At 42.0% G+C, this 20,211-nt stretch overlaps 2 protein-coding genes across 7 annotated transcripts in view; one reads left to right on the plus strand and one right to left on the minus strand.

The window, feature by feature from the left end:
- The window catches only part of cfap90 (cilia and flagella associated protein 90), a 200,638-nt gene that overhangs the window by 137,004 nt on the left and 43,423 nt on the right, over window positions 1–20,211 (plus strand). The gene's annotated exons all lie outside the window — the stretch shown is intronic.
- Window positions 1–20,211, minus strand: part of LOC307023126 (triple functional domain protein-like) — a 94,186-nt gene that overhangs the window by 43,720 nt on the left and 30,255 nt on the right. For all 6 annotated transcript variants that reach the window (XR_013803608.1, XM_079656167.1, XM_079656166.1 and 3 more), the window contains exons 3-12: window positions 15,714–15,788; window positions 11,374–11,488; window positions 9,588–9,780; window positions 6,795–6,899; window positions 6,323–6,519; window positions 5,031–5,280; window positions 3,387–3,509; window positions 2,438–2,629; window positions 1,070–1,201; window positions 163–393 (exon numbers count right to left, since the gene is read on the minus strand). Coding sequence is in view for 5 of the 6 variants with exons in the window: in XM_079656167.1 (XP_079512293.1) it covers window positions 163–393; window positions 1,070–1,201; window positions 2,438–2,629; window positions 3,387–3,509; window positions 5,031–5,280; window positions 6,323–6,519; window positions 6,795–6,899; window positions 9,588–9,780; window positions 11,374–11,488; window positions 15,714–15,788 (1,613 nt within the window). In the remaining variant the exon portion in view is untranslated. The remainder of the gene's footprint in view (window positions 1–162; window positions 394–1,069; window positions 1,202–2,437; window positions 2,630–3,386; window positions 3,510–5,030; window positions 5,281–6,322; window positions 6,520–6,794; window positions 6,900–9,587; window positions 9,781–11,373; window positions 11,489–15,713; window positions 15,789–20,211) is intronic.

The raw sequence follows: 20,211 nt of genomic DNA on the forward strand, positions 1-20,211 counted from the left end.
GTGTGTGTGTGTGTGTGTGTGTGTGTGTGTGTGTGTGTGTGTGTGTGTGTGTGTGTGTGTGTGTGTGTGTGTGTGTGTGTGTGTGTGTGTGTGTGTGTGTGTGTGTGTGTGTGTGTGTGTGTGTGTGTGTGTGTGTGTGTGTGTGTGTAGGAGTGTGTGTACCTGTTGGACGTCCTGTTGAAAGACGCAGAGCTGCAGACGTTGGTGAAGCCTCACTTTGCGGTGTTGCCAGATGTTCTCCAGCTGTCTCTGGTGATGCAGCACTTCGTGGATGATGTCCAGGACGTGGTGCACGGCCTTGGAGTAGTTGGCCGATGCTGTGAGCGTATCAGCGCTGCCCGGGGTCAGAGGTCGCTGCAGCTTGTCCAATAGGGCTTTGCCATCTTGGCTCACCTAAAGAACAGTAAGACCTCAAGTGTCATTTATTTTTACTCACAAGACAAACGAGTTAGAACGAAAAGAAACTGGCAATAATGTGGTTTGTTTTCGCCTAGAAATATCTACACGTGTATAGCAACAGCCGGCAAACTGTGTGTATAATTACCTGTGAAAGCTCACGCTTTGGACGTTTTAATAGAAACGTAAAAAGGGAAATGATAAATGAAAAAGCCACAAATGAGGAATTGGTGAGAAACACAATGAAAAGTAATTTTTCTCACTGTAAAGATGAACTCCTTCAATATTGTCAGTGTAAAAGTAATGATCAATTTCAAATGAAATGTTCAGTATGGAGTTGTACTGTGTAGACTTAAGCTGAAAAAAGTTTCATTTTGACTTTATCCTACAATATCGTACCAAATCTAATTCTACCCCAAACAATAAGAGCTGCATTTTCCCATTTTGTGAGAGTAGACTTCATTTGAAAGTTGAACTCCCATTAGGAGGGACAAGTTCGCACAGCTACTGTATGTGAATATGTTTTAAAACAAACCAAACCTATCTGTGGGTGACTCGTATAAGTGTATTAAACAACCTAAACAACAAGACTTTTGATGAGGTGGTGTAAATGCTATTTCCTTCTCCTTATTTGAATGCACGTTAATATATGTATGTAAAGTGTGTTTTTTACCTCAGAGTAGGCAGCGGTGATGTGTTCGTACAGGCCTTGGTGGTGGTGGATGGCGTCTTCAAGGTCCTGCAGCTCAGAGGGAAGATCCACCTCCCCACACGCCTTACACCACGAGTCCACGTTACTCATGTACTGCAGGGGGAGAACCGCACGCTTCATTTACACACACTCAGAGGTAAAGCGCTTCACATGAGACGCGGTGCTGTATACACCCAGCTGCTCTTCCCAGGAGTCACATGGAAGTCAGACATGCAGGAGTGTATAAGACATAGCCTGAGGAGCATTTCTGATACTATTACTCAGCTTTAAAGATGCACAAATGTCCATATGTATGAGCTCTCTTAAAGCTTTTTCAGGGGAATTATACATGGCTGACTGTGCTGTTCATAGCCTGGGGAAACTTCCTAGAACTTGTAGCACACCCCCGTGGGAGTGAAGGAAAGCAAAGCAATAAGGAACGCTACACTCAAAAAAGATGATACAAGTTGAAGCAAAGTCATTATTCCCTTTTAAAGCAGTGACACTTGGAATAAAAAACACGAGAACAACAACGATATAAAATGAACTCCTTAGTTTTGTGTGTAGGGGGAACGTTTGGGTGGAAAAAAAGCTGTTTCTATTTCAGCTCACAAACATAAAAGGCTGGTCTGATGACGGCAATATTCCAGGGTCGGAAAAGTCGTACCACCCATGTTCCCTATTTGGGATTCTGCTTGTGTTTCCCTTTTCCGGCCATGAACTGTTCCATAGCGGCTCGGCCAATGAGCACAGACAGAAATAACAGCTTGATAACAAATGCCGTACTTATATGCTGCAACCCTGTATGTAAATATATGATAATGCGTACATATGTGAGGCTTTATAGATTTAATGAGGCCGCGGGGGGGGGGGGTGGGTTACAACAAAAAAGTGTTTGCATACGTGTTCGTGTGCATTCGTTAAGATAGTGAAGGTCAACACCCCGGCTCGTTCCAGAGGGACATTAATGTGAGTTTTATTGAATTCTATTCCCACTGTTCCTGACTTTAATGACGTGTTGCATTTGGGGACATATGCTTATCTGCTTAGGTTATGCTGAGAATTATGCAAACATATAATGTGATAATGAATGAGCCTCAGTGATGTTACGTTGTGTCACGTGAATTGAATTTTGGAATACGCTTTGCTGGCGGCGAAAACAATCCCACCAGACTCCTTGGCCCCTCCAACAGAGGGATGTCCTTGTCTTTTTTCCTTTTCGTCATTTCAAGCGATAAAAAAAATCTCAATCTTCTCTCAAATTAATTATTTATTTATTTTGGACGGCAAGACGCCCCCCCCCTGGCAGAAACGCTGGTTGCAGCTGTATATCTGTTTTTTTGAACTCACCTGGTCACACTTCTGGTGGAAGCTGGCGGACATCTCCAGCAGCGTGCTGCGTTCGTCCAGAGCCGCCGCAAAGGCCTTCCACTCCTGTTCCAGCTGACTTGAGATCTGCTTGATCTGCTGCGAGGCGTAGTGACCCGACTCCAGCAGCCGGTTGCCCACCGACATGATGCGGTTTATGTTCACGTACACGTTCTGCACAGAGAGGCGGGGAGAGACGGGTTCATCAAATGGGGCGAGGGTAGGGCTAGAAATGGTATCGCAATATTTGATGAATCAAAATATGTGATAATTATTATTCTATATCATTCTGAATTAAATATTGTGCAGAGAACTTCAGGCCTAAAACACTGTATTCCACAGACTAGATACAAAAACCTATTTCAATGATAATTGAACAATTAAAAAATGATAATTCCCTCTATTAACGCAAGTTATATCGCAGTTGCAATGTCAGTCATATTAATCGCAATTAGTTCGTTTTTTCAAATGAAGCAGCCCTGGTTGATGGATATTAAGCACCAGATAAGAAAAGAGAGATTTTAAATTAATGTAATTAAAAATAAAGAACAGTAGAGATGAGAAGATAGGTTTGAGGAAATTGTTAATTGCGCGCTGTAAGTAAAAGAAAGGCATAAGATTTTAAATTCACGTCCTAGTTTTTCATCTGAAAGCAGAAACTCTAGCAGCTACATCGATTTCTGCTATCAATGGTTTAGCAATGGTTATGTAATACAGACTGTGGATACAGAATATTATTACTGGCTGCTAATGCGAAGAAAACGTGTGTATGCACAGAAGCATAGGCTGCTCCAAACAAACACTCAAACACAGTACTAGAGGTTGGCGCTAAGTGCACAACTGTATGATTACAGAGTGCAGGGCAAGGGCCTCGATACTCCAAGTGGGCGGATCAGCATCACCTCCTGCTGGGAGTCTGTGTACATCTTACCATGCAGTTCATAGCGAAGTGGTTGTGCTGGGTTTGCAGCTCTATAGCGTGTGGGTGGTTGTTGCCAATCTCTGTGTAGCCTGCCAGGAACAAACCCTTGTTGTGCATGATCCAGTCAAACATCTAAAGCACGGGGAATGACAGAAATAAAAAAAAACATGTTAGCCAAATGAAAACACAAGTTACGGGATCACCATTAACCTGCATGGATCATTGATCAACAGCAGGTGAATATAAACAGTCGCCACTTAGATCAGTGTGTGTGTGTGTGTGTGTGTGTGTGTGTGTGTGTGTGTGTGTGTGTGTGTGTGTGTGTGTGTGTGTGTGTGTGTGTGTGTGTGTGTGTGTGTGTGTGTGTGTGTGTGGAGAGTTGTCATCTTTCCAGGCCAGATACAGAGAAATGGACTGCCGCTATTAAGAGTATCCTCTCAGGCTCTCCTCGAGAACAAACTCGTGGCCTATGGTGTCCTAGCAACAAGCTCCTACGACTGCAGCGTATCCAAGACTGCAGCTCCTTCTCTCTCTGTTGCTGCAACCTGCTTTCTTATTCTACTCCCTCAAACATGGATCTCTGAATTCCTCTCCCCCCCGTCTCTTTCTATTCTGCGCTGCAGCTGTCATCACCTGAGCGTCTGGGAGGCAGCCAGAGAAGGTGGCTTTGAAGCTGAAGGAGCTCTCCTCCATCTTCCTGTCTGTCACCGTGGGATGCGGTGCCAGGGTGCAGCTGTTCAGATTTTACCTCCCGTTTTATTCCAGCAATAAAGTTCAAGCCACTTTTAAAGCTCGCAATATATCATGTTTTGCCCACTGGGGGTTTGTAAATAGAAAGCAATATAGTTTGTCATGTCATTCAGTTTCTCGCGGTTAGGATTACAACGTTATTCATTGTTCAGGAGGAATTTCAAGGAGCTGAACTATCTGCTGGCGTCTACTCCTCTCCTAAACAAATTGACCAAGTGATTCAAAGTACTGAAAACCCTGAATGAAGCAGTTTGGTTTAAAAAAAATTGTATTACTTCGAGCCGAAATACCTGCAGAGGACTACTCCTTCTCAATCAAACCATTCAATGTGACTGAAACCTTTAAAAACACTGAGTAAAGCAGTTAAACATTAAGACATCTATGTTTATTTAAGGATGTTTTGTTTAGCGTAACCTTACTCTGGTTAAAATATATGGTTAAAAACACTTAAGATTCAAGTCTGTTATATGACCGTGGCTTAAAACGGGATGAAAGTGTAACGGCTTCTGTACAGCAACCCTAACGCGTGTTCAAAGAGCATCACCTTTACAGACGACAAAATGAAACAGAACAATAACCTGAAATTGTTGGAACATTTGGAATGACGTAGGAACCCAACTTAACAAAAGATATACCATAACTAGTATTTCTTTTCATTATTATTGAATGGAGAAAGCTACATAATGATATCTTAAAGGCCAAAATAAAGGCGTTGTGTTGTGTCCATATCCAGCATAAATCAATGCACTCTCTCTGGGCGTAATGAAGTTTTTGTTTTTATTGGCAGTTGTCCGCCTCACAGTGATCCCCAGCTGAGGCTATATGGATTATCACTACACCACTGCACATGCTGTATGACACCTCTCCCCCCTCTACTCCCCCCCACCCCCCCGCCCCACCCACCTTCTCTGCATCCTGCTCGAACAGGCGCAGCTGGAAGCACTGGTCCAGCTGCAGCTTGCGGACGTGCCAGGCCTGGTGGAGGTGCTGCCGGGTGGAGTGCAGTTTGTCCAGCAGCTGGGTGACGCGCGGCACCAGGCCCTGCGTGTCGGCGTTACACATCCCCCCGCCGCCACCGCTGCCCCCCCCGCCGCCACCGCTGCTGCCGTTACGGTTGGAGAAGGACTCGCTGCTCTGGATTCTCTGGAGCAACCTGGAGACGAGTTGAATAAGAGATATAAGGTCAATGCCGCTCCACTCGTGGCTCCTGATTTGCATATTTGTAAGATATGTCACAGAGAAGTAAAATACGATACATATCCACTCCATTCATAATGTTACATTGGCATGGAGTGGATTCTTGTGAGCTCTTTGGAAAAAAATTATGTTTTATTTATGATTCATGCAGAAAGGATCCGAATGTATCAACTTTTAAATCCTAATCTTTACCGTCTGTATCTTTGCACATCTGCTTTTCTAAAATTGCAACCTTGATGTGAAAAGGTGTCTTTGAGCACCAGGAAAAACGCTATAAAAATAACATGTATTATTATTATTACTATCATTGTGAAAATTTTTAATATCTAAACTAAATCAGGACATTTACATTTTTAAATATTAAAAAAATATATCCGGAACAATTTTCAAGGTAAACATAATAGAAACAAGCATCATTAAAAAAAATATATATATATCATAATAGAATAGATGATATATATATATTTTTTTAAATGATGCTTGTTTCTATTATGTTTACCTTGAAAATTGTTCTGAATATATATTTTTTATAATATTTAAGAAACCCTCTTTAATGGTCACACATGCAGAGCACACAGTGACATTTGTTCTCTGCATTTAACCCATCCTAGTACCAGGAGTCTAGTACTAGGAGCAGTGGGCAGCTATTGTACAGCGCCCGGGGAGCAATGGAAGGTGGGGGGGGGGGAGGGGTATGTCCGGTGCCTTGCTCAAGGGCACCACGGCAAGGCAGGAGGTGAACTGGGACCTCTCCAAGTAGCAGTCCACACTCCATATTTAGCTCTGGTCGGGGACTTGAACCGGCGACCCTACGGCTCACAGTCCAAGCCCCTACTGACTGAGCCACTGCCGGATCTCCAAGTAAAAGTGAAAAGGCTCCAAGTACAATATGTGGAAGAAGTTATTCTTCTTATTATTATTATTCTAAGTTATTGTTTTCATCTCCAGTCTTATATCGAGCAGCAAAAGGAAAGCCCCGAGCATTCCTGTGTGCCTACCTCTGCCCCTCTGTGTCCAGCTCCTCTATCGGAGCTTTTATAACTTTCTTCTTCAGCGTGGCGTGTTCTTCTATCATCCGCCGGGCTCCTTCCAGATCCTGGGGGAAGTCTTTCCTCGACACCGTTTCCTGCATCTCCTCAAGACGAGCCAGCATCTGAGTGGCGTGACCGGAGAACTCCTCGAACGCCACACGCACCTGCATGAAAACACACCCAAAGTAAGAAGGAGTGAGATACAAATATCACCAAATATAACGGATTTAGACGAAAGAGTTCTGCTAACAATGAGAATAACTCTTTTATTGCTACACCTGCAAACACTCACTGCTAATTCAAGCACATATTTTCATGCCTGGATTTCTGATATTTGAGTAAGGCACTTCTGTATTAATTTAAGTCAGTGGGTGTTTAAAGGATTTTAAGATAGATTTTTGGATCGGGCTTGAGTGACAGAATGAAGGACCAATCTCACCTCTATCCACTCCTCATGGTTATACTCCAGGCTGCCGTCGAAGTCTGACGTCAGCTGGGAGGGGTCCACGACCTTCGTCAGGCCCTCTAGTGACACCATGGTGGTCTAGGAAGAAAGGGTGGAGGTCAATTAGTCAAGATGGTGAGTGTGCAAAATGCTTCTAATCTCTCCGCTCCTCGCACTGTGTCCTGACGGTTTGTATTTAGTAAGGGAAGACATAACCAACCGCTGGTTCCCAAAATAAAGCAGCTTAAGATTTGTTAATGAGCAGAGATGTAGGGATGTAATTTAAGGGAAAGCTCTGTAATTAATAACTTAAAACCTCCATGGTGTGACTAAAGCACATTTGATCCTGCTAATTCAACACGCTGCAGCTTCACAATACCACACGACAGCACTAAAAAGAAACCACTTGAAAACAAATCGTTTGGAAACGTCCACGTCTCTCATAGCTCAACGAGCTCTTGCTCACATGTTGCATAATGTGAACGCCAGAACACTTCTCTTTGGTCATCTTTTGTTTTAGAGTTAAAAGAAAAACCCAATCCTCTCCGTGCAACAAGTGCATATCACAATATCAGTTCAGAGATACAGTAAGGGAATGTCTCCCTGTTTGGTTTCGATGCCTCTGTGTTTCTGTTGAGCCACCTCCGCACAACACCCCCACACACATGGCCAGAGACGGATAGAGACAGAGGGAGAGCGAGATAGCTTTGTGTCGGCCAAACAACGCAGAAACACACTGTTGTCCTTGGGTAAGCTAAGTGGCTTTTGCCAGGGGAAAACACCGATATTGCATTGTTTGCTATTGTCTTTTTAAGTGAATTGATTTGAACGGTGAGAGGGAGGATGGGTCGGGGCTCCAGGGTAACGTTGTTCTCCCGCAGAACCGAGAAGCAATTCATCAACAACCCAAATGGAAGCTGTGGACTGTCTGCGCTTCGTCTCGCCGCTTCCTTTTATCCCGGCTCAAATCGACAGAGAGGAGGGAGAGGAACATTTCCTACATTTCATTTATACAAGCTGGGAGGGAAAATTCTCCAACACACACACACGCAGAAAGGAAACTGCTTTCTCTGTCGCACGCGGGGTTTCAAAGGCTGGCACGGAGTAGCATAAACTAAAAATGGCTTGGGTTATTTATGTGATATCTGTGCATATCAATATCAATGATGTCTCTGTCGTATGTTTGTTTTAACACGGGGGTTTACCACCTGGAGCGGGGGAGGGGTGGGATTGGGGGTTTGCAACTTGTTGTCATGAATATTGTGTTTTGCGATGAAAAACTGTGTGGTAAAAAATGCTTGTAACCGATTGGTCTGTGAGTGTGAATACTGGAATGCATTACGCTGTTTTACTCAGGCGTGGATGATTGTGAACACAAGCAATGCAACCGCAGTCCTAGCAACTATGATGTGAACTTAAAAAATGCGAGATAAAAGAACACCCCCTGCGTATATAACCGGTAGAAACAATAATAAATGAACTACGTGATGTCTGGTAGTGAACACACACATTCAAATGCAGTGCAATCAATGTCTGTGTGGCATGGCACGACTGCTCATGGATAACTAACCTGCCCTTTGGCATCTGCCTATAATTCCTCTCACATAATCAATATGGTGTCATCAGACCACAGTGTGTGTGTGTGTGTGTGTGTGTGTGTGTGTGTGTGTGTGTGTGTGTGTGTGTGTGTGTGTGTGTGTGTGTGTGTGTGTGTGTGTGTGTGTGTGTGTGTGTGTGTGTGTGTGTGTGTGTGTGTGTGTGTGTGTGTGTGTGTGTGTGTGTGTGTGTGTGTGTGTGTGTGTGTGTGTGTGTGTGTGTGCAATCATTTTCCACACCACTGCATCTACTCACACTGCTGAAGCCAGAACGTATGAGAACCACAATGTACGCGAGTGTCCAGGAACATCCTGTACAGAGCATAAGAGCAACAGGGCTCCACCTGCGCTACAGTATGGGGCTTTGTATCATCCCCTGTCTCATTAGGATGAGGGATAGGCTGATCATTATCACGGAGAGCAGATCAAACAAAGAAGGCGGGAAAACGTTACCTGCTTCTCATTAGAGTGCATTTAGGAAACGGGGCTTCGACATCACGTAAAGGAATCTTCTCGACTTCAACAACAGAGCGCCCGCACTGATTTGCCAAAGCTGTGGTTTATTTAGTGTACTGCTATACACTACACTCAGAACATGAAGATAAGCGTGTTGTTGTGAGTATATCATTTAATCAGCTGTGAAGAAGGGTTCAAACCGTAGACTGTATATATAAAGGTTAAAACGCTTCGGATGGAAATGTCAGCAACAACCCGTGATCTTCAGTTTCAGGGCAATGTGATGCAGCAGGGAGAGATACATAACCAAATGTGCTGACAATGAGCAGCTCAGCTGTCGTTATGACAACTCAGCTGGCAGGGAACTAAGGGATAGCTCGTTTTTAAATTGGCCACTATAGAATTGAGTCATTTAATATCTCTGCCTGATATCTCCAGGGTTTTTGCAGTAGTCATTACCGCATGCTAAAAATCTACTATGCTTATCCTCACTTTAGCCTCATAGAATTACATAACACAAGCTTTTACACTTTATAGCTGTGACTGCAGTGGTTCATTCTTCCCTGGTTTCAACTTCAATCACATTATGAGCCTATTGCTGTCATGCATGGCACACTACCCATTATGACAATCCCAATCCGTCTCTTCTAACGGCGTTTTTGCAGCTTCAGATGAATCCATAGACCCAAGATGACGTTGAAATAAACAGTTTTTCCCAAATGCATTCTCCTCCTACCTCAAATTCAAACTTTGAGCTGCCGAAGTTAGTCCTCTGCTTCTGCCAGAAGTTGTCTGGTTTGATGATGAGGGCGACGTGGATGCAGGACGGGAAGGTCTCCTGCAGGATCTTCAGCAGAGGCTTGATGCTGTCCCACTTGGAGCCGCGCATATCAACGATGACCGTGAAGCCATGTTTACACACTTCCTCGCTGGAGATGTATGGAGGTCGGCGGGAGTGGGTGGAATTAAAAGAGATGAGAGGGAGGGAGGGAGAGAGAGAGAGAGGGGCGGAGGGGAGTATAATCCAGAGGGAGGGGAGACAGATGACAGGCGTGGGAAAGGATGAGAGAGGGATGACAAGAGGGAGAAAGAGATTGAAAAAGAGAATCAAAACAAACTGAGAGATGACGCATTTTCTATACGGTGAGACGCCTACGCAGCTAACGCACATCCCACACGTCCTCGCCCCCACACACACATCCGCCCCCCCAACACACACACACACACACACACACACACACACACACACACACACACACACACACACACACACACACACACACACACACACACACACACACACACACACACACACACACACACACACACACACACACACACACACACACACACACACACACACACACACACACACACACACACACACACACACACACACACACACACACACACACACACACACACACACACACACACACACACACACACACACACGACGAATGAGTAAAAAATGTGAGCATGGATATAGAAAAATACAGATCAGCACATTTGAACATCAGCAGCTTCATCTCTCTGTGCTGCTCTGATTATGGTTATTACACAACCTTACACACATGATGTCTGATGTAATGCAAAACAGAAAACCCTCTTGAGCAATATTATATCCTCTTTGAATACTTTTGTATGGATAAAGCTGGGCTGCCTTTTCTCCTTTTTAAGCATTTAGAAAAAAAAGCCCTTTTTCTTAAAATATCCTTTTCTATTACTGGCTCCATCCTTTTCCAAACTTCTCCCTCTCTTTTGACAGTCAGTCAGCGGTTATCCAGAGTGCAGCAGATGTTTCCCAAAATAGAACACCTCTAATCGTCAAATACCACGTAGGTGAAAGAGATTACAAAAACATGCAAAACATGACAGTGGGTTACAAACGCCTAAAAGGACATTTAAAAAAAAGAGTCAGCGAATCACGCCAAACCACACAGAGATAATGTGGTGAGTTCCATGGAGATGCGAGCAGACGGAGAGAGGATGGAGGAGAACGACAGATGGAGGGAGGAGGGGAGCGGCAGATTAAAGTAAACATCTGGAGGGGAGAGATGTTTTACCTGCGAGGTAAGGAGCTGCTCTTCCTCCGTATCTGCTGCTGCTGCTGCTGCACCGCCTCGGCTACTGCGACACTTTGTTTTGCTTTCACACATACACACCCGCTCGCTCACACACACCTCCTCACGCATGCGCTGTCTCCCTCAGTTTTAATCCTCTCTCTCTAATGATCCCTCCTGCCTTCCGTCAGTTGTTTTCTAATACATCCCTCTCTGAGCTCAGGCTTTCCCTCTCAGCATCTCTCTGTGTTTCTAGAACTGGTTCTTTTGGCAGTGAAGAAGCTTCGGCGAGCTATCTGCTCTTAAAAGATTTCTCCCTCCATCACATGCTTGTGTCAGCTGCATCACGCTTACGGAGCCTTACTACTTGCTCCGGGTGTTTTGCATTGCTTCTCCGCAAACACTCACACACATGAAGATGCTTTACACACACACAAGGCAGACAATTAAATGTGTAACCTGGGGATGCCTGCGAGGTAAGCGATCAGTCTGCGCAGGTCGTCCGTTCGTATTCTGTCGTGGTTGCTGCGTGATGGAAACGTTAACACCGGACCACCGCGTCTGTCTCTGCCACCTGAGAGGACACACACACACACACACACACACACACACACACACACACACACACACACACACACACACACACACACACACACACACACACACACACACACACACACACACACACACACACACACACACACACACACACACACACACACACACACACACACACACACACACACACACACACACACACACACACACACACACACACACACACACACACACACACACACACACACACACACACACACACACACACACACGTTGTTAGAGATGGTGGCTCATGTGCAGAATTTGTTTTTATTTCCCGAGGACACTTTCACATCTTGATAGTGGTTTGGGAAAGAATCACTAACCCTACAATCTGTAGATGGCCATTTGATAATAATAATAATATTATTTTTGAATGGAGACATCTTTTAAGACACCTAAGGACACTTCACAATGCATATGAGAAATACTATATAGGTACAAACAGCTAAATATAACACGCATACAGGAAATACATCAAACAGAAAATAGACATTATTTAAGAAAAAGCAGAGAGGTATGAATGGACAGGGAAGCAGCATCTGAACAGTTTTGATGTGGGGTTTTAATGTAAAACACATATGTTGCTGATATGTTTACTACTGGTAAAATCTCACAAAACAAATGTTTGACAAACTGAATGTGTTTTATTTAAAAGCACTGCCCATCATTTTATGCTGTCATGGTATGCCTTCGTAGAGCTAATATAGTGAAGATGAGCTGAGCGGTCGCTCGATCAGCAGAAACGTGGCTGGAGAAGAATAGGCATCATAGTAACAAGTTAGCTAATCCAGCAAATGAGTGATGGGCTCGGAAAGTACGAGATGCTGAGCCTGCTGAATCAAAGCGCCCCTGGTAACAGAGTTACAATTGATTTGAATGACTTCTCGCTCTGCTAGAAACTCAGCTAATGGGAGCACTCTAGCAATAAGGCAGACTGAGAAACCTTTTTTAAAAATGGTAAAATCCCAAAAAATAGAATCGAAAAAAAAGACAAGTGTTCAATCCAAGTGCTTTAGTTAGAGGACAGCATCATCTACAGATTCACTGTTTTACTAATCGTCTATGTTTTTATTCTTTTTTCAAATTCCATGTATGAGAAGCAGCACTTTGAGCTCAAATCTGAATTCCATATCGTTGTACGTTTACAGTAGTTCTGCCTTCAACAGCTTTCTGGTCTGAATCCAACATTTTAAATATAATGATGTCCCTTCAATGGGTGGTAGGGTATCACTCGCTGTTTGCAGTACATGGTCATGAGATGGAATTATGTATATCTGCTACTGTCATAGTATTTTTGTTGCTTCTTAGAGAGAGCCGCTCACGTGGGAACTTGTAAACACGAGTTCAGTCGGTTGCCGTGCACCGGCAGACCCCACCCGGCCGCTCAGAGGGGGAAAGCAGACGCTCACGTGGCAAAAACAGGCCGACGTGGGTGAGGGTCAACACGTCCCAATTATTAAAGGAGCCACATTAGAGGGTAATAGGCTTAACTCATTTACCCTCCTTTTCACCGGCGGTCTCTCCCCCCCCTCCTCCTCCTCCCTCTCCTCCCTTATTTCAAAGCCAATTACTCTGCCGGCGAATACTATGGCTGAGAGAGAGTAAGTCATCTCCATGGCAACAACGCCCTGTCTATCAATTTTCTGTGTGATTGTCGGAGTCATTTTCCTCATTGTTGTGTTTCTGCCTGTGACCTCCTCAGCGCACATCATACACAGACACACAATAATTACCATATCATTTGCTTTGATCTGTTGTGCGAGTGTGGTTTGTTTTCCATCGGTATACACATAGACACACACACACACACACACACACACTGGTGGAAAGTAGCTAGGTACATTTACATTTCACGTCTGTATATTTGTATATTTATGGTGTATATATATCTATATATATATATATAGATATATCCTACGTTATTTATATGTATATATTCACGGTTTGTGTATTTTGTTTATCTTCTACTGCTGATATGTATATCTTTGTTGTTTGTTTTTTTATTATTCATGTGCAATGTCTTATCAACATCATGCTGTGATAAAATAAAATCCCAAATTAGGATCAATAAAGTATATCTTACTCAAAATACTGTACTCAAGTAAAGATTTGAGGTACTTTTGAGCATTTTATTTTAGTGCCTTTAGTACTTTATACTCATATTGTACTTTTCACTATATCTAAGTTACAGCTACGTTAGTTGTTACTTTCTCCATAAATGTTGATTATTCTACACAGAAAATGTACTACATACTTTTGAACTAAGATGTTTTGATGTTGATTAAACGATATAAGATACAATTCAAGCACACCACAAACAACGATTTGTTTTTTTTATCTGCGGTTAGGGGTTAGGGTTATTTCACAGTTCCATCTTCTCAAATGTTTTTTCTGTTTTTCCTTTGAAATATGTATAGTTTTCCTCTGTAATAAGTACTTTTACTTCAATACTTACACTACGTTTTCCTGATCATACTTAATACTTTTACTTAAGTGCCATTCTTTACTTCTAATTGAGTTCCCTTACATTTCACGAGTAGTACTTTTAGTTAAGTAAAGGATCTGAAGATTTCCTCCATCACTGTCTCACACACAAACGCACCAGCTGAATTATACTCGTGTGTGTTGTTCAAATAATCCTGCTGGATGTTCTTGGCACTCCATATCTCCGGATCGGCCTCCTGTGACTCGAGTGTGTGTGCGTGTGCGTGTAACATGGCTGAGCTTCACTTAGAGGGGGCAAAGACACAGCTGTAGCTTAGTATATTATCCAGTCCTGCTCAGGGCTCGACATTATAAATGGCCCGCTGTCCCGGAAGCACTATTTAGACACCCCGGGCCAGCATAACGTACTTTCCTCTTGCCCGCTCGGCCACAAAAAATATTGCTTTAAAAAAGAAATTGTCCTGCGGTATCGGTATTTTGACTAGCAATTTAGTTAAATTGTTTCGTTTATCAACGCTACAACATAGCGTTTCGTGAGGCGGTTGTCGTTGTTGGGTGAAAAGCAAACAGCTGTTTGCTGCGGAGCGCAGCGCGAGCAGGCTCCCGTGAGCGGGAGCGCGCTCCTTCTTCACTACAGACTATCGCGCCACCTAACCATTCGCCAAAATGTTTTTAATACCAGCGGTAACCGGCCAAGCGACGGGCAAAAAACAATCTTCAAATAAAAGAAAGTCACCGGAGGAGTTAAAGGAGAGTGACAGGGAGCATGAGGAGGTTTCAGCCACACTGTAACGCGTCGTAAAACCCTTTTTATAATCTATCGATTAGATTTATTGTTAGAAAATTATAAAAGTAGGATAGACATGTGGAGATTATCCGGCTGAACAAAACATGCATTCATCAAACAGGTTCGTTCTCCAGAGACCTTATTTCCAACTATTTTCCAAAACCCTTTTGAGAAATCCCATTGCTTTTTGTCGAGGGAACCAGCAGCTTACTTCCTGGTTTAGGACGCGTCACTGGCTGCACCTCTCAATATGATGCCAATACAAACAAGGTCTTCTGTCGGCTCTGTACATCAATGCCGACCTATGCTGATAAGTAAGTGAAGAGTAGACAATATAAAGGTATTGGCTATAGGGAAATGTCCCAGCAGTTTAGGAGAATGAAGGTTCTAATCAAATCAATTACATAGCCATTACATGTCTAACTCCTAATGACAGGAAGGCAGAAAGTGCATTATACAAATAATAATACTCATAACAATAGCAGACATTTTTTAACAATGACCACAATATCATTATTTTAATAAACCAAATAAGAACAATTGAGGAAAATGAGGAAGAACTGATGATTCAAATGTTGTAGTACAAGTAGTAATGTAGTTAGTGCATAAATTACTATTGCAACAAATGTGTTAATTTTCTTCATTATTAGTCGATTGTTTTTGGACGAATGCTCCGGGCCAGTGGTTACAATGGTGGGGTCAGTGATAATACCCTGAATGTCTACCCCTGCTGCTGATATTGACTAAACAAAGGCTGCCTGTGTGTCAGTGTGTGTGTTCTGAATAGTCTTAGGGTGAAGATGGTCAAAGGTCAAGTGTCTGGGCCTCAGTCTGACCTCTTGAGTTTGTGCAGGCAGAGTGCATGGCTTATTTTAGGAGAGAGGACTTCATGTTTCATCAGACTAGGATGCTCAAACAAGCGAGGTTCTTGACTTGGGAGATTTGAAAACACTGAAAATAATCTTACCCGACAAAAAGGCAACTTTTTCTTTGAGGATGGACAGAACCTCCATTGCTCTCATCTCCTCATTTCTCCTGAAACCTGGATCATGAAAAGGGAGAGAAAGAGAGACAGTTAGATTTGAATGGAGAATACAAAAAAACACACACACACAGAGCAAAGAGGAAGTGAGGCCAAACGCTGGGGAAGTTCAAGAAAAACAAAGAGCTGTTGTAGCTCCTGCTGTTACAGAGGTGAAATGGGGTGAGGCGATATTCATTTCTATAAATCACTTCTGTTCCCGTCAACTAAGATTAAAGCAAAACACTATTCCAAACGGTAGACTGTGTGCTGCAGGGATGAAGTTGAAGTTCACAAAAACATAATAGGATTTTTGTATTGAATTTGGATTATTATGGAAGTCTTACCATCATCAAAAATTGACACATCTTTCAAGTAAAAACATGTGGTCATTTACAAACTTAACACAATCGCATGGCTTCAACAAATTACTAAAGTTCCAGCAGGTATAAATATAAAATCTACAACATGGAAAGGTCCAGTTAGAACAGTTTCCAAGAGTCAACACAACCAGCCAAACAATGCAAACTAATGAGTAGATTATTAAAAACATCTCAAACTCTTCAAGCGTGTTCGCACCACATACCTAAATGCAGCTATCTAACCAATAACCAAATGAATAAAAACACTGGCTTCATGATGAGGGAACCAGAAGTGCAAAAAACGCTCTGTGGTCTGACTTAAACAAATCAAGAGTTCAATTGAGAAGAACAACATGTCTAATGCAATCATGCTAACATAGTGATGTTACCAGGTATAATGTTAACCACCAAGGTAGTTGATGTGTCGTTTATTATTTAGTAAGAAATAATCCTAAATGTCAACTTCATGATTGCAAGAAAGTACCAATCAAGCTCAATCCTTCCAATAGTTTTTTTTTTAGATATTTTTAAACAAAACAGACCAAACATCATTGAAACAATTAACCCATTTAATCTTTTTTATTCGTCAACTACAAATTTAGAAATTGACACAATTCAACTTTCAAAATGTCTCTCTCCTTTCCCGACAAACCACAGTGAGAACCTTTTCTAAATCGACTATTATAGAGGGCTAACCATCTGTCGGATAAGAACAATTCAAAAACACGTAGCTCCCCACTTCAACTCTACTTTGTCTCCTTTTAAACCACTAAACTCTGACATTTTCCTGTAAATAAATGTCCGCCACCACCTGTTCATATTCAATGATGAATCCCAAACTTTAGTCGCCTCATAAAAGCTTCAGTATTTTGGCTTTCTAATAACTGAAGCTATTTCTGGGAAAGATCCTCTGGCGAAGCCCATAATGTGTTTTACATACTGGTTTGTCTGGAATAAATGGAAGAAGATACTTAGCAAGAGCAGTAATGCAGAAAAACCCACAGCAATAATCCAAACTATAAATTGTCAGCGTATAAATGTCAAGCTGGATCTCATGGGCGTGATGGAGCCAGAGATCCCTCCTCTGCACGGCTAACATTCTGTCAGAAGCCAATGAATGGCTGTCAGGGGATATCGAATAAGTGAAAACCTGTTCAAACAACTCCTACATATAGACACACAATTCCCTTAAGTGATTAAACTCACTTGTCATCTTCAACACACACAGGTGGACAGAGTGAAGCCCAGATTTTGTCCTTCAGACCGAGCAGAGGTGTGTTTGTGTGACTGATGACCAGACGAGTAAATAATAAGTGTCTCTTTTTTTTCCCCTGTCTCTTTTTGACATCTGTTTTTTTCAACTGGGCTTTTGTGCCATAAAAAAGAAATCCTATTTATGTCCCTGTTTTAGCATTTTATATGGAAATCAGTATGAAATGACCTTATCTGAGAGGTACTATGTGTCAACATATGTTATTCACATGCACTAGGGAATGAGTACGCTTAAATCTACTATTAATTACTTAAAGTGAGAGAGAAAGTGAAATTATTAAATCTTATTTTACGGCAGTGCCAAATAGATTTAAGCTTTAAACCTTCAGACATAATTTTGATATTCAATTCATGGGCAGCTTTTTTTGCACTCCATTATTGAAGATTGAAGATTGAACTTATTGTCATTAGGTAGTACAGGCACTATGTAACAAAACGATTTCTCTGCATTTGACCCATCCTAGTGTTAGGAGAAGTGGGCTGCCATTATGTACGGCGCCCGGGGAGAAGTGTAGGGAACGGTGCCTTGCTCAGGGAGACCTCGGTAGCACTTGGTCTTTCCGGGACTTGAACTGGTGACCTTCCAGTTGCCAAGCCAAGTCCCGATGGACTTCGCCACCATTATGCCTCTTGATTCTGTGCAGTTGCAGACAAGGAGAGGCAACACTAATATTATAAGCACTTTGGAATATCATTTGTGAAATCATATTCTGGTTATGGCTCCGTAGGATTCTGTGTAATTCAATATTTTTCAAGAACTTCCAAGCATTGTAATGAGACAAAAGATAAAATGTATTTAAAAATAGATATAAGGTCAATTCAAAACGTGTTTTTAAGCAACCAAATATGTTTCAATCATATTTGATGTCATTTAGCAAAAACAGCTTTTTCAGTTTGGTCAAATGGCTCTCCTGGTTATTGCACTCAAATAGAGGCACACACCTGTAATAATAAGGTGAACTAGCAGCATCATAAATAACATGTATAAAACCATATATGTAGCAAAAAACTGATATTCATTCAAAAAAGTTATTTTCATTTAAAAAAAGAAAACATGACAGACTCAAAGCTTAATTCAAAAACATTGAACGTAGCTTTCAATTCATAAAACAACATTTGGAACAGCCTTGTTTAATTCTGGTCTCGCTTCATTGAAAGTCTACACAGTGTGGAGTTGAATGACACACACACACACACACACACACACACACACACACACACACACACACACACACACACACACACACACACACACACACACACACACACACACACACACACACACACACACACACACACACACACACACACACACACACACACACACACACACACACACACACACACACACACACACACACACACACACACACACACACACACACACACACACTATTTATTACATCATGAGTGCCGTGGATTGTACTCCAGTCTCTGCGCTCAGCGGGTCGTCGTGTTTATAACTGGATGCTAATGAGATGCTAATTCCTTTCCGCCACCGGAGGAGATGGATGAGGATTAGGACGCGTCTTTATTTGTACTGTTCCTCCCTTCTCTCATTTGTCTCCCGACTTCCCTCAGGGCGCCACAAAAAACAAATGCTTGTGATCAACTACGTTTCCCACTGCGCTCCTCCTGCAGAGAGGGAGTGTGTAGTTCTTCATTGATTATGTATGACAGGAGGCTACCACACACAGAGAGAGAGCGAGAGAGAGAGAGAGAGAGAGAGAGAGACTCCATTTGGAGGAACCAGATTTACATTTTGTTTAGAGAAGTGTTCAGTTAAGCTGCAACTAATAATCAATTTCATTATTAATGAGTGTGTTGAATATTTTTGGCTAACTCCTTAGTTATTAAGACGTTGGAAAATAAATAATCATGACCAATTAAGCCAAGTAAAACAAAATAGGGAAAATAAGCAAATAGTTACATTTGATTAAATCTGTCTGGGAATTTTCTGTAAATGGTAGCAATTGAAAAGTTTGTGCGCTATGTTCAAATTATGGGCCGATCTTTTGACATTTTATAGACAAAATCAGAAAAATAGAAAAGATGAATTGATATAACAAATTATAAGTTTGGACAAGAGAATGTGTGGAAATGTTGCATGATCAATAACTCAAAGCGATTTTTTGATAATTAAAATAGCTGCATTATTATCACATTTGTGTGAAGGCTGCTATTTTTATATATTTATTTTTGTGCCTTTTTTTATGTTTTTATTCTGCATATGTATTCTTTATATATATTTTATTCTTTGGGACGGTGAGAAACGGCATTTCTGTCTCCCCGTTTCTACGGAGCAAAGTGTTTTTCTTGGCAATCGTCCAATCAATGAATCTTTACATGTGATCATATACTGTTTCTTGGTATTGTTTATACAGTCTCATGTAGCTGTCAGGTTTACTGCACTGCATGTAAGCACTTGTTTTTTTATCTTGTTTTTTTGCTTCTTGTTTTTGTACCCTCACCATATCTGTCTATCGTCTGAGTGTTTGCTTCCCTGTCCCTGAATGTTGCATCATCTTTTAGTTTTGCATCAGGGACATGCATGGAGAAACGAAATGTTGTTCTGTGTTCAGATTTCTGATGTGTTTCAAACTGTATTTGCTAAACATTACCATATACTTTATTAACAGTACAATGTGTATCATTGCCCATTAATTACAGTACTAATATCTCAGCCATTGCTGTGTTCTAAATGTTGGAGTGTGTATACGACGTGCACACACAAAAGGTTAGTATCATTTATACCATGTGCGTAATTAATCTTTTAAAGCAGAGATAATCTTTGATGTTTCCCACCAACG

Source organism: Notothenia rossii (genome assembly GCF_949606895.1).
Source record: "Notothenia rossii genome assembly, chromosome: 10".
Classification (NCBI taxonomy): Eukaryota; Metazoa; Chordata; class Actinopteri; order Perciformes; family Nototheniidae; genus Notothenia; species Notothenia rossii.